The 15,068-nt window shown below is 38.5% G+C and overlaps 1 protein-coding gene across 1 annotated transcript in view; it reads left to right on the top strand.

Moving 5' to 3' along the window:
* LOC140949088 (fibroblast growth factor receptor 2-like) overlaps window positions 1–6,210 on the top strand; it is a 40,746-nt gene extending 34,536 nt beyond the window's left edge. The window contains exons 8-10 of the mRNA XM_073398331.1: window positions 3,228–3,471; window positions 4,417–4,538; window positions 5,445–6,210. Of these exons, the coding sequence (XP_073254432.1) occupies window positions 3,228–3,471; window positions 4,417–4,538; window positions 5,445–5,700 (622 nt within the window). The 3' untranslated portion in view covers window positions 5,701–6,210. The remainder of the gene's footprint in view (window positions 1–3,227; window positions 3,472–4,416; window positions 4,539–5,444) is intronic.
* Window positions 6,211–15,068: the final 8,858 nt, after the last annotated feature.

Below are 15,068 nucleotides of genomic sequence, written 5' to 3'. Positions count from 1 at the left end.
CGGCTCCAACGAACGGCGACCAGACAGATCTAGAAGATACTGCAGTTATTAAGGAAGAGGCAGGCCCCCTAGACTATGCAATATCGGAAGAAGAAATTGATTTCGCAATCAAAAAAACTGAAATTAAAGAAAGCCCCAGGCTTTGATAAAATATTAAATAAAGTGCTAAAAACCGGGAAAGATATCATAAAAGGTCATCCACTAGAGTTATTCAATCGTATTTTAAGTTCAGGTAAATATCCTACGCTCTGGAGTTTTGGCCTCATCGTCCCTATACATAAAAAGGATGATCGATCAAAAGCTGAAAACTACCGAGGCATTACGTTGCTCTCTGCATTAGGTAAACTCTTCACATCCATCCTCAATGATCGATTGTATGTTTACATGACCAAAAAAGGAATTCTAAAAGCAGAACAAGGCGGCTTTAAAAAAGGCACGGTACAGTAGATAGCATCTTCATCTTAAAAACACTCATAGATAAGTTTGTTAAATCTAAACCACAAAAACGCAGAAACTTGCTTTTCTCGTGATTTGTAGATTGAGAAAAGCTTTTGATCGCAAACCCAGGCAAAAATTATTCGAAAAACTCAGAAAAGAAGGAATTAAAGGGCGTTTTTTAGAAATAGTAATGTCCATGTACTCAAAAGATAAATCAGCAGTCAAAATCAACATCAAAATGACCGAAGCTTTTCCGTGTTACACTGGAGTTGAACAAGGTTGTATGTTATCACCCACCATTTTCAATATCTATCTAAGTGATCTACCCGAATTTTTAAATTCATCAAGCTCAAACGATATTCTGCTTGATGACTCTGAAAGACCTATAAACTGTTTATTAGATGCGGATGGCAGATCTTTTCGCGGTCAGCAAATGGTCTACAAACACTCCTCAACAAGTTGGAATCCTACTGTGAGAAAACTGAACTAACTGTAAATCTAGACAAAACAAAAGTCATGATCTTTAATAATTGTGGCAAGTCCTTAAATAACTACTCGTTTAAGTATGGAGTAAATAAACTAAACAATGTTAAATCTTATAAATATCTGGGAATGACACTGAACCCGTATGGAAATTTTAGTTTAGCTAGAGAAGAGTTAAAAAAAGTTGGGCTTGAGGCACATTATAAACTAAGAAAAGAGATGGGTGACAACTTTAGAGAAATATTATGCTGACGATATAAGCTATTCGATGTTCTGATATCCCCCATACTTCTCTACGGAAGTGAACTTTGGGATGTTGACTGTAACGACCAAATAGAAAAAGATCCCGCAGAATTAGTTCAAATTAAATTCTTGAAATGGTTGCTGAGTGTAAATAAATACTGCAGCAACAATGCATGTAGGGCTGAAACAGGAAAATTCCCGATAAAAATCGAAGCAAAATATAGGAATTTTAAGTTTTGGCTAACTCTAACCAAACACCCAAAACACAAATTATCACAAGTGGTTTATAATGATATGACGTCGAGGGTGAATAACGAATTATGGAGCCAAAAAATCAAACGCGTATTACACCAAATAGGGTTGGTATACCTCTGGACAAAAGCACATGAAAATGACATAGGAATCTTGAACATTATCAAACAAAGACTAAAGACATCGAATTACAAAGATGGTTAAGTGACGTAAACAATGACGTAAGAAAAGACGCCAACCAAAAGAACAAACTAAGAACCTCCCGAAAACTTAAAACAATAGAAAATTATAAATGTGAAGATTATCTCCGTCAGGTCACAAACATCCGACACCGGATAACTCTAACTAAACTCCGTCTAAGTAATCACAAATTGGCGATAGAGACAGGTCGGTATGTAAGACAAAAAAAAACCGAAAGAGAGGATCTGTCCTATCTGTAAAAAGACGTAGGGGATGAAATACACTTTTTAACTCTGTGCCCTGCGTATCAAGAAATAAGAAGTACTTTATTTAAATACTTTAAAAAAAAAAGAATACAGAATATCAGTCAACAGAATGGCACCAGATGATGTTTTTCTGTTGTTAATAAACCCTCCGAACAAAACAAACCAGTGCAAAAGTTAATTGCAAAATACGTATTCGACTGCTATGAGAAAAGAAGATCATTAGTTCTTTAGGTTAACATTGATTATAGTTCCACTAGTGTGCAATTTGTGTTATGATTTTAAATTATTTGGATAAAGTCGATGTACATAGGACTGTATAAGACTCCAAATAAAGCATTGTCTTGTCTTGTCTTGTCTTGGATCCGCCACTGGGAAGTACCAGGCGTAGTCAATTGTTTTTCTCTACTTGAGTAGTACAACAGAATAGAGCACAGTCAAGGCTTCTTTATTTGTTTTATAGTTTGTTTTATTATAGTTCCACTAGTGTGCAATTTGTGTTATGATTTTAAATTATTTGGATAAAGTCGATGTACATAGGACTGTATAAGACTCCAAATAAAGCATTGTCTTGTCTTGTCTTGTCTTGGATCCGCCATTGGGAAGTACCAGGCGTAGTCAATTGTTTTTCTCTACTTGAGTAGTACAACAGAATAGAGCACAGTCAAGGCTTCTTTATTTGTTTTATGATAAAGAATCGTTAAATTCCCCAAACATTCCTTTTTTAGTTTCAAAGCGAACGAGTGTCGTCAGCATTATTTTACACTCTCTATCATTAGCACGCTTTTTCTCAACAAATCAGAGTGCGCGTTATATCTGAACTTTATTACTGAAATGCAAAACAAAAACGTACTGATTACACGTACAATACTTCGTGTAGATAAAACACTTCGCGACTAGTAAGAATTTCTCTTTTAATCAGCGCCATAAACAAAGAGCTAAGTTGCAACTTTTTCTCGGGAACGTTGCCACTATAAAGACACCTTAACTGAACAGGAAACTGTTTTTCTGTAGTTTGCAAACTGTACCCATTCTCTTGAATTCACTCACCACCCTCTAGTGTTTATATCAGGGTATGTAAACACAGCAGATAACGTTTTCCATTTTTTATAAATAGTACTCGGAAGAAAAAGAATACTGCTGATAACGATTCTAGAATGTAGCGCTTCATATGCAAGCCATGTAAGTTTTGATTCCAATAATTCCCTTGTAGTGGAGTTAATAGCAGCTTACCATCTGTTTCCTCGAGTCCATAGTTTAGCTTAACAGCTTACACAGCTTTATTGACACCCTTTTGGTTTGGAATGATCCTGGCTGTGATGACCCTTCGAGTGTGTATGTTTTTAACCTTGACATTTAATAATGCAGATGGTCGTTTGGTATTTGTTTGTGGGAGATCTTTACACTGGGCGGCACACCGTATCCCACTATACCCGTAGAAGAGCTCCTAGACTTCCTTAGTGATGGAAACCGTATGGAAAATCCCCGAGACTGCCCTTCTGCGATCTACAAAATCATGCAAGATTGCTGGCAGGAGGGACCCGACAAGCGACCTAAATTTGATCAGATCAGCCAGTCGATTGGTAGAATACTTGAGCAACGCGCTTCCAAGGTGAGACCTTTTTTCTTCTGTTTTTTGAGGCAAAGGAGGAACTAAGAGAACGTATCCTCTCTCTTGTCAGAACTTATTACACAATAGGTCCTTCAAAGGAAAAATGAAATTTATCAAGAGGAAATACTCTTTTGAGTGTACATTTCCTTTGTTCTGATGAGGCGAGCGGGAATTAAGCTTTGCGAGAAGAATAGGAAGAGATAACTTAAATTGTGAGCTCTTTAAAAATCTACCATATTTTCAATGACAGTGGCGAATTCAAATCTCTAACTAAGTAGGGGATCCGCTCATTTAGTCCCTTAGACTGCAGTTTGGCCTATGAAGAAGGTGAAACCCTGGGCCCCGATGGGCCCCTTGGCCCCTCCAGTAGATCGGCCATGGAATAATATAACACGATCTGTATGCTGTTATTTTTTTTTTCCTTGAGACTGATGTAATACAGATGCTAAAGCTATACGGATTATAAATATTTACGATCATAGAAGATCAGAGAATTTCGACTGCCAGTTGAAAGAAAGATTGTGAGAGATGCGCATCTTTTGCTGGTCAGGAGCCCATAACCCGGAGTAAGAAACTTTCATGCGCTTATGTCACGGCGTTTTCACGGACCAGTTTAATTTTGGAACGGTTTTGGCGGGAAGTTTGAATATCTTTTAAATTTCATAAACTAGTCAGCAAAATCTACAGACCTAAAAATGACATTTTTTGCCTTTTAATAACGTTTAGTTTACCGTTTTGATATCTTATACTTCGAATGCGCTCATACATATGGTGGAGACTTTATTTTCGCGGGAAGAGGTGCTCCTTAAAATGTGTCTAAAAATAAACTGATCCGTAAAAACGCCGTGACATAGGCCTAGTATGGAAGTTGCTCGCTCCGGATTATGGGCTCCTGGCTGGTATGTTTGTTCTAAACTTCGATATTGGGCTTATTTTTCACAACAGAGTGTCGAGACCGAGTACCTACACTTAACAGAAGACAACAACCGTGGCAGAAAAAATTACTACCTTGATCCACATGATTCAGACCCCGCTGTTCCTGTGACGAGAGCAGATGTTTATGACAGGTTAGTACTCTTTCAATTAAGCATTTGGCTTTTATTCTTGAAAAGTTCAGCCACAAGCGAGTTGGGTTGTCCATACCCGGTATTCCGTACCCATAAAGGAGCCAACAAGTCCCAGGCTAAAGAACTCCCCAATATTAGTTCGACAATAAATACGTTATGTTATGTTAATTCAATAACTGATAGGCAGGGCCAGTTCTGCTTATAAATTAGCTTGGCCACTGAGGGAGCGCTTATTCGGGGAAGAAATAGGTTTTTCAAAGGAGTACTGAGGAGACAGTATATCGTTAATGAGACACGTGCATGGTCATGGCAAAGAACGAAGGGGAGTTAGTTACATTGTTACGTAAGAAATAACATTGCTTAACTCGTGGAAACAGATAATGGTCTTGCTGTGCACGGGAAATTTAAAATTGAGCCGACCGAGTGGCTAATAAGAAACTGTTCCCCTATGTTGATGCCGGCGTTTAATCAAAGGTAAACAAGCGTTCAGAGAATGAGAAAAAGAAAGAGAGGCGGTTCCCTTATAACATCACTTAATATATTTAAGACAGTGTGCTGGAGGTGATTGTTATTAAAGGAGACTCTTTTTGTAGTTTGGCAGGCAAATATTTAGGGGAAGACGCTTAATCAACGTGAACGCCTTTTATTTTTGGCATTTAAGGCGTAATAGCGTATAAATCTCAGAGTGAGAAAATCTGAGTACAAATCATGTTTCGAGTCCATTGCGTTTGGCATCAAGATTTGAAATAATGATAATAAAATAGAGCATTGCAATCTTGTCTCACAGAATTATCAGCTCGTCGTAAAATGTTTCACGTTGCCTTCTGTAATCGTACGCATGATCTAAAATGTATGGTCAATTTTATAGCATCTACTATGGTTGACAGCGTTGTTTTCTTCTTATAGGCGATCAAGTGAAAATATTGCAGACAATCCCTTGCCTCCATTACCAGACGACATGGAAAATCAATTCGATCCGGAATCAGAGGAGAGACAACAGATGCTGAAACCAGAGATTTACGGTGGTTTGTCGGGGAGTGAGGGCGACATAGAACTAGAAGAATTCCATGGTAATGAGCAGGCTGTGGCCTTGGAACTGACGCCTATTGCACACTCTAAAGAAAAGGCCGGAAATTCAAAGAAGAAAACTACAATCGTCTGAGACCTGCGCTAAAGTTAATCTTCTTACTTCCAGATTCAATAATAGAGACATTTTAAAAATAGTCCCTACTTTATTTCTGTTGTAAAATGCTGTGATGTGATCGGCTGTTCAAATGAAACCTTATCTGTAGCAAGTTTACATGACTGTATTTGTTTATGTTTTACTGATTTAGTTCGAAAAATCTTAGTTCAGTGACTAGTCCGTCAATGAAATCCAATAGTTTGACCATTTAAATTAAAGCCTCTTCAGTAGCGTGTTCACATAAGACTAGCTATTTCGCATGTAGTTCTAACTATTGGTCTCTGGACAAAACTAGATGATGTGACTATCAAAATCGAGCCTTTCTAGTAGTACGCTCACATGCGCGGTTTTTTAGTTTTGAATCTTTTAACGAAAACCTACATGTGTGACTATTCTCAGTACTACATCATATGCATGAAGCTATTTATGGTGTAATTTTTATTGAAACCTCTTCAGCAATAACTCGTTCAGAAAAAATAGCCACATGAATGACAACTTAAATTGTGTGTGAAAGAAATACCGTCTAGACCATAGTTACTATGTCTAGACGGACAAAAAAATCCTACTACTCATTAATGTAATCAGTAGGGAACACAAAATAAAATTGATGAACTAAGAAATAAAATGTAAGTTGAAAACTGTTTACAAGAAAGCTGTATATAATTTAGAATTATTGCAATGAAATAAGATGTAGATATAGATGTAAAATGATTAAAATTGCAAAGACGGCAGTTGTGGCGTTCATTTTTTAAGAGCCTACAATCGCGTTTACGTGGCGCTAATGATAGATTGACCTCAGAATTTACATGAGAGTTTCAGCTCGAGCGCCTTCCGTAAGTTATCGCAACGAAGCGAGGTAGAACAAAGTCTGACCGTCGCAGGTTATAAGGAGGTGGTTGCTGGGTTGTGTAGAAATCGCGAACCAGTTAGGGACAAACCAGAATCAGACTGATTATATTCATGTGCATGATTTGGCCATTGTTGAAAAAAAAGCTTTCCATTATCGGGAGTACCTCCCCACCCGGCCCCCGGGGCTCCCCACTAAGTAGCATGCGTAGCAAGCGTTTCTGTGCGGTTTAGGAGCAAAGAACGAGGAACAAGAGTCAAAGACCGCGCGAAAAATGGCACAAGCAAAAGAGCGGGGAGGGGGTGGGGAAGAAAGAAGAAGGAATCCTTTCTTCCCCTCCCCCTCCTCCCTCTTTCATTTTTTGGTTCTCATTTCATTTCTCGCGCGGTCAAAACCAAAATCTTCCACTGTCTTTTTTTGCCCCGAAACCAAACGGAAACGCTTGCTACGCAGGCCACCGACTATGACTCGACAAAGCCCGTATCAGAATCATGACCCTTTCAGTAGCTTTCAGTGAACGAACAGTTCCTTGTGACCAGAGTCAAAATCTGTAAATGACAATTTTAGTTACTGAGTCTGAGTCTGATAGTGGTTCAGATCTACTAAATGGTACATAATTACGACGTGAAACACTGTTTACTCTGTTTATAGACCTATGAAAAAATCGGCCAAAGTATCTGATAACGATACCGTTTATTAGTTCGGTAGGTAACTAAATGTTAAATTAATATTTTGGCCATAATTGCGCATCTGTGAATAAGCTTGAATCTTTATTTTATTTCATCGCAAGAATTCCGCTCCGGGTTATGGGCTCCTGCGAGAATCTAATGCACTGAAAATTAAAGTAGCTAAGCAAAAGCAAACATTCAACATTCTTCTAAATAGTCTGACATAAAAAGGACCAGCGTAAGCCGAACTAGAACTGTATGGAAATTTCAACTCGAAAGTTTCCGTTTTCCCAGTCAATTCCACTCCACGTACGTAAACCATTGAATGGGTTCTGACACTGTTCTGAAGGCTTTTAATGGATTCTCTTTTTATAGGGACGCCAGCAACGCAAAAAAAGGTGGTTGAGAGGAGGGCGTTACGCTGCTGCTGAACAGTCATGAACTGACCATAAAAAGGGCGGACCTTCTCCATTTAAATCAATCACAATAATAGGATACGTTTTATTCCTTTTAACCTAGTATGTGATTTTAGTAAAATCCAGCTAGTGGTCTATTATCAATGCTGCGTTCTGATTGGTTCAGCTACTACTAGGCTATATGTTATAGCCCACTAGAAGCGAAAAGCGCGGGCTTTTTGGCGGCAAAAAAGGATTGAAGTCTAGCTTTAACTATCTAAATTTTTTTTATTCTCCATATTTTTGACCAACTAGTTGGATTTTACTAAAACAATTACTCCTCTCGCCCTCATGGCCTCTGAGTCAATAGCCCATGAGGCCGAAGGCCTCATGGGCTATTGACTCAGAGCCCATTAGGGCTCGAGGAATAATTGTTAAATATTCGGCTAGACCCACTGAGGAGTAGAACAAAATTACGAGAACGACAGAAACTAGGAAAGCGGAGACCAATGGCAAACAAAAACAATAAAAGCTAAAAAGCCAAGAAAAGAACCAGAGAAGTTAGATAGAGAAGTAACCTTATATCAGGCTCTATTTTCTCATTTGCTTGGCAATCGAAATTCCGGCCACTGAACGGGACCTTAATAGGGAGCTTAAGCAACAGCGTTTACGACGGACGTCAATCGGAAGTGGACTTTTTGCATCGTTAGGCAGTAGCTTGGTTGAAACCCTCGGGCAAATCGTCTTTATAAAAGAAAAGAATCTTGGCAATATTCGTTGGCGTCAAGGCATATAAAAAGGGAGAAGGCCTCACTTCCGGTTGACGTGCGTCGCCTTAAGACGTCTTGGCTTAAGTTCCCTCGCAAATCAAACAACTGGCTTGACCAATGGCTTAGCGGCAAATTGGGCACCGGAAGTCGAGTTTAGTCCTTTTCGCGCGCTTTCCCGTCGTCAAATGACGTTCCCATTCTGTTGCTAAATCAGCGGCAACCTAGCTCAGTCGATGGAGCACTCGACTGCAGAGCAGGAGGTAGTGGGGTTCGATTCCTGGGACCGACCGGGACCAGACCGCGATACTCTCAGTGACAAAAGAGAAATGGAGGTAACGCCTTTGCCTTACAATGGCCAGACCTTCGCGTGGCTCGGATGACCACGTAAATTGGTGGTCCCACCTCCAGTAATTTAGTAATTTAATGCTCATTACATTGACACTCAAATAACGTCAAGGTTTTTTTTTTGGTGATCTTAGGTAACCTGCATAACAGCGATAATTTTTTAGGGGGTTTTCAGCAGTCGCGAGTGTCTACCGCTCCTCGCTCGCCGCGCGCTTACCTTGCATGAAAAACTCAAAAAAAAAGGAAAACATGGACGACAAGAGAGCCAAGGGCCGGATTCAAGACGCGATCAGAAGTTTCGCTATCTTCGATGTTACAGTTCACAAGTACCTTCACCAAAAAAGGGGAAAAAAAGACCACCTAAGCTGTTTCACATAAATTATTTTTATTGAATTTGAGAACAAAACTCAGTGAGATTGAAAAAAATTCAACATCAGTTTACAAACTACGTTGCGCTTCTAACCCCAGTTGTTTAAATGGAGGATAACGCTATCCACCGGATAAATCTCTATACAATGGATAACCCAATTGGTTTCCCTGACGCATCCTCTGGATAGCGATTACGTTTAAACAACCAGGTTCTGAACTAAAACAACAAACGCAGAACTCTTAAAACAGAGCATGCGATACAAAAACATTAGTGACAAAATTACTGATAATTCTGACTTCCACAGGAAGCAATTCCAAATTAAACAAACTGTATTTAAAAACACTAAAACGTGTTATGTTAACCTTTCCTGCGGCCACTCTGGGTGTCAAAGGCTTGAGTTACTCAGTGCATGATTATGTTCAGTGGCTAATGAATACTAATAAATAATAAATACTGATGAAGTGAAAAGTGTATCTGCGAATGAGCTCCAGCAAAACACAAATGCTTCTTTTAGAGAGGACTATATTCCACAAATATTGCCTGTTTTGTTAGAGATTCATCGCGTTTTCATTTGACCTTTGCCGCCTTTGTCTTTTGTCTGTCATTCGTAAACAATAGCTAGAACATAAAACTACTCCGTCGACCAATTAGCGCTTCATGTCGCTGATTCGCAGACGTTCCTCCTCGTGAATCGTCCCTCAGCGGCGATGAGCGAGAAGAAACGTCTGCTGTTCGCAGGCTAACAAACAATGGATAGATGGATGACCTCAGATGATCTTTTTGTCGTTGTTGTTATCCTTCACAAAATATGCCACACTTGTGGGATGCCACATGCTTCCGCAGCCATTCAAGTAAGCAAATGCATCATCGCGACATCTTGGAAAGAAGGGTGCTGCCCCTTGGATGAGAAAAATTACCGAAAAAAAGTTACTCAAAATTTTAAAATGAAAAACCTGATCAAAGCCAGAAACTGCACTATAAAATTTAAAATAAACAAAAAAATAAATAATAATAACAATAATTACTATTATCATTATTATAATCATTTATTATCAAAAGACTTTCTTGTCTGAAGACTTTTACATGTAACATTTACATGTAAATGCAACATTTACATGTAAATTTAACGTCACTAGTCTAGAATTAACAATAAATTATTTGACCCTTAACAGATTGGAAAGGGGGATTAATGTTTATTGGGATCGCAATGAGTTACATGTGCAACGGTCATGACTAAAATAGAGAACACAGAATCATAGAGCTGTGTGGTTTCTACTGAATTTGAACCACTAAATTCGTAACAGTATATATTTCTATGCTTTTTAAGACCAAGACCGCCTTTCTCGCCAGGGCATTATTCTTAAGATTTTTTGCTTAAAACACTGTAATGTATGGTAAATCATTTTGCTCGTGGAATGTTGGTCCAAAGTAAGTTAATAATAATTTTCTCATTCACATCGATGGGTGTGGCAAACTGGTATCTAGGAAATTTTGGGCCTCGGAAAAAATGATCTGATCTTGAATTGCAAGCAGTCTTAAGCCTCAGTTTTATGCCTTTTGTCAGCCCTGCATACATGTACATTGCAAAATTGAGTCTAATAGACCATTTTACCGATACGGCGGCCATATTGAATAAATTAGATTTAATGAGTATTATGGGATTCCCAGGGGGCATAAACATCGATCTGTTATGCACAAACAGTGTTATCGCGCCCTTTTCGAGGTAATTTTTCTTAAAGTTTTACGACTTTTACAAGAATAGCATTGTAATGGAGAAGAAAGATCGTTGTGCCGTATTCGGCTGCAATAACGATCGCCGTTTTCCCGATAAATATGTGGTAAAGACCATACAAGTTTCTTCGGAGGAAAACCAGAAGTTCGTTTCTGGTCTTGCAAGGAACCAAGGCAATTTTCGACGTGGACCAGACTACTTAGCCGTAAAAGATTTATGGTGAACAAAAATACAAAAGTTTGTTCAAATCATTTTCAGTTTGGAAAACCAGTTGATAGCCACCCCCATCCCACGCTCTTTCTCAAGGGATACGATCGGGAAACTGAAATAACACGCAAGAGAAAAGCTCCCATGGAAAGACTGGCAGTATAACCAACTGGGAGAAAGAAGAAGAGGTCGGACAATTATAAACAGCGAGTAGAAACAGAAACATCTCATATTTTGGAGACTCCGGAAAGAGAGCAAAATAGTACGAGTGAGAGTAGTGAAGACCCTGATCGAATACTGGTGGAAAAAGTTACAATCCCCGTTTCAGACACTGTCAAACAAGATCCAGTGAAAAAGACATCAGCTCTCAAGCAAGGAGAAGTGGCTGATGATTGCTGTAGTACGAGTGAACCCAGTGAAGACCCTAATCAAATACTAGTAGAAAACGTTACAATCCCCGTTTCAGATACTGCCAGACAAGATCCAGTGAAAAAGACATCGGCTCTCAAGCAAGGAGAAGTGGCTGATGATTGTTGCAGAGAACAAAAATTTGTTATTGGGCAAGAGGGTCCACAGGTTACTAAGAAAGCAACGAAAACTAAGTCTGAATTTAGCATTGAGAAAATTAAGAACTCAGACAATCTTATGAAACTATATACTGGCTGCCCTAACTATCAGATATTTTTGTTTATTTTAAACAAAGTAAAGCCAAAAGTTCGGAAACTGCAATACCACAAAGGAAAAATAACAACCAATAATATAAATATAACTAAAAATTATCAAAATAGTCCCACCAAACCTGGCTGTAGAGGAAAACCGGGACCACGTAGTGAACTGAATACTGAAAATCAATTACTGTTGACTTTAATGAAAGTAAGGCTGGACTTGCATGTTGAAGATTTATCTTTCAGGTTTGGTCTTTGCAAAGCATCCGTTTCTCGTATTATTTCAACTTGGATCCCATTTCTTGGAATGGAACTACAACCTCTAATTTACTGGCCAACAGTAGAAGAGACCCTTAGTTACACTCCAATTTGCTTTGTTAGGAATTTGAAGAAGGTAGAGGGAATAATTGACTGTACTGAGCAAAGAATTGCAACACCCTCCAATGCAAAAATGCAATATCAGACTTACAGTCAGTATAAAAGTGCCAATACTCTTAAAAAATTGATTGTTTGCACCAAGTCTGGCTCAATAAGCTTCATTTCAGATACATATGGGGGGGGGGGGTGCTGCTTCTGATCGTTTTATCACAGAAGATTGTGGTGTAGTAAGTACATTTAATAGAAATATGGTAGCTTTGGTAGACAGGGGTTTTAATGTCCAAGATTTATTTCTGGCATATCATGTGACAGTGGCCATACCACCCTTTACAAAAGGAAAAACACATTTTACAAAAGTGCAGGATGAACAGGCTAAAACAATTTCAAGGGCACGCATTCATGTAGAGAGAGCCATTGGTCGTCTTAAGGAGTTCAAATTGTTATCACATGAACTTGCTTTAAACATGCTAGATTTGGCTGACTATATCCGGATTATCGCTGGAGCAATTACAAATCTCCAGCCACCTCTTGTTATTGAATAGTTTTAGTCATGAACTAACAACAGAAGAAGCACAAGAGGAAGAAAGCACTATGTAATTAAGACCTGACTTAGACAAAATTTTCTCTTAAAAAAGTTCTGGACACATGTACTTATTAAAGAAATGTTCAAATGTTCAGATTTTCTTTGTAGCTTGGATGTCTTAAGAAGCACAAGTGGAAGCATTTATTATGTCTTTAAGTATTGACCTAACAATTACCTTTGACAAAATTCTCTTTTCAAAAAGCTCTGGACATATGTAATTATTAAAGAAATGCTCAAATTTTGCCAGATTTTCTTTGTAGTTAGGATCTAAAGTTATCTTTTCTGTGAATGTGTCCTTTGTGGTGTAAACATAAAAATACTCTTCTTCCTTCTCACACACAAACAACTGATGTTGAACTTGAGTAAAATATCTGTGGTTATGTTTGAGTTGAACTCCTGGGAGACTAGAATTCCCCCCTGTGGAGCTGGATGTCAATAAGCAACACTCCTTCTCCTTTACATACTCTGGTATAGATTTGCCTCTGTGTGTCCAAGGGCATTTGCATTCAAATAGTGTATCTGGGCAGCAGTTGCACTTGCAGTAACCATCAGGGCTTGCTGCTATGTAAGGGGACTTTACTGAGATAACAAGACCTGACTCAGTACATGCAAAGTTCTTATGAGTTGCTTTCATTGTTTTACTAAATGTCTTACGAGCCACTGACTCTGTCTGTTTGCCCCACTGAACCGATTTGCTCTTAACCTCAGGAAGGTAGCCACAGATTTCAGCACAAAGATTTTCAGCAGAAATTTCATTTTTAACTGTCATGTCTGCATTATACTTTACAATTACATCATGTGCCTTTGAGGCAGTAATTCTTCCAATTCTGTATTCTTTCCACTTTGGATCCTCAGATTGTTCTCTTGTAAACTTGCTGACAAGATCAGCCTCCTCTTGGGATATTTTCATTGCCTCTTTCAGGGCAATGCATTTCTCCTGAAGACTAGCATTTGGCATTTTCTTTTTAATCTTTTCTACCATTTCTGGAATAGTAGGTGGAAAACTGATAGAGTCAAGTGATTCTGCTTTTTTCGTTTTATTGACTTGTACATAATCAGTTTTTATAAAACATAACACTGCACATTTACCAGTAGTTGCCACAGCTATTTTCTCCCAATCTTCATTTTCAAAGCTTGAAAACCTGTCACCTGGCGCTCTTGGATCAAATGCACTTCTATTCAGGCGCCCCGCCTCCTCTGAAATTTGGAGACCAGCTCTGGTCTTCTTAACTTTCATGTTTTTAGTCTTGTCTGGCTGATGAATTTTTTTTTTCGCTTACTTCTCTTTCTCCACCATTGTTGTGGATTAGAGGTATAGGTCTTATTGTTTCCCACTCTTACCTCATATTCTATATAATGTAATAGAGAAGATACATGTTTGCAGCTCTCTCCATACCCGGCAAGACAGCCACATTCTCCAGTAAGTATATCTCCATTAGTAGTATTCAGGCAAACCCACACAGTGTACGGATTTTCTACGATTCTTGTTTGCGGGACAACTTTTCCACGTACATAACAAAATTTAAGACAGTCTGAGATATTGTTAAACTCGACTTCCGAGACATGTCCGCTTTCGTACAGATTTTTTCCCTCTTTCGCAGATTTCCTGTCATTACTTTTTGACAGGTAAAGTTCAATGTCGTTCATCGTCATATCGGGAAAATTATGGCTTCCGCTTACCCAGTTTTCCAATTCTTCCGGTACAGGAAGCGAGATTCCGTCGATAAGGAGCTTTTCCTTTCATCTCCGGCGCTTTGATTTGGGCATCGTCTTGTTCTTTAGTGCTACACAATGGCAAATCTAGACGACAAGCATGGTAAACGTTGGAAACCAAGTCGCGTTTACGAGTATCAGTGGTGATAACAACTCCCCGATTTTTCAAGTATTTTCGCAGTTTCTCGACGTTCCATGCGTTCAGTTCCTCAATACTGAACTCCTTTTTGTTTTCATCCGACCGGTCGGCCATGATTAAGCCAATAAAACTACAAAATGCTCTCAGATAAAAAACACTAGTGCGATACGTCTGTCACGCGAGATTTGTTTATGCCCACTGGGAATCCCATAATACTCCTCTAACCTAATTTATTCAATATGGCCGCCGTATCGGTAAAATGGTCTATTTATTGATTAATTACTTAGAAATTTGTTTTGACCATAATTTTGCCTCAAGAACTATGCATGAGATATATATATATATATATATATATATATATATATATATATATATATATATATATATATATATGTATATATATATAACTGTTAAACCGTTCCTTAATTGTTGAGCACTGTTCTGGATCCAACGGTGAATTACCTGGATTACCTGGATTATATATATATATATATATATATATATATATATTGGCATTGCAAAGGTTTACTACCTT

This window comes from Porites lutea, chromosome 9, assembly GCF_958299795.1.
Source record: "Porites lutea chromosome 9, jaPorLute2.1, whole genome shotgun sequence".
Classification (NCBI taxonomy): domain Eukaryota; kingdom Metazoa; phylum Cnidaria; class Anthozoa; order Scleractinia; family Poritidae; genus Porites; species Porites lutea.
This window is presented reverse-complemented; position numbering and strand designations above follow the sequence as displayed.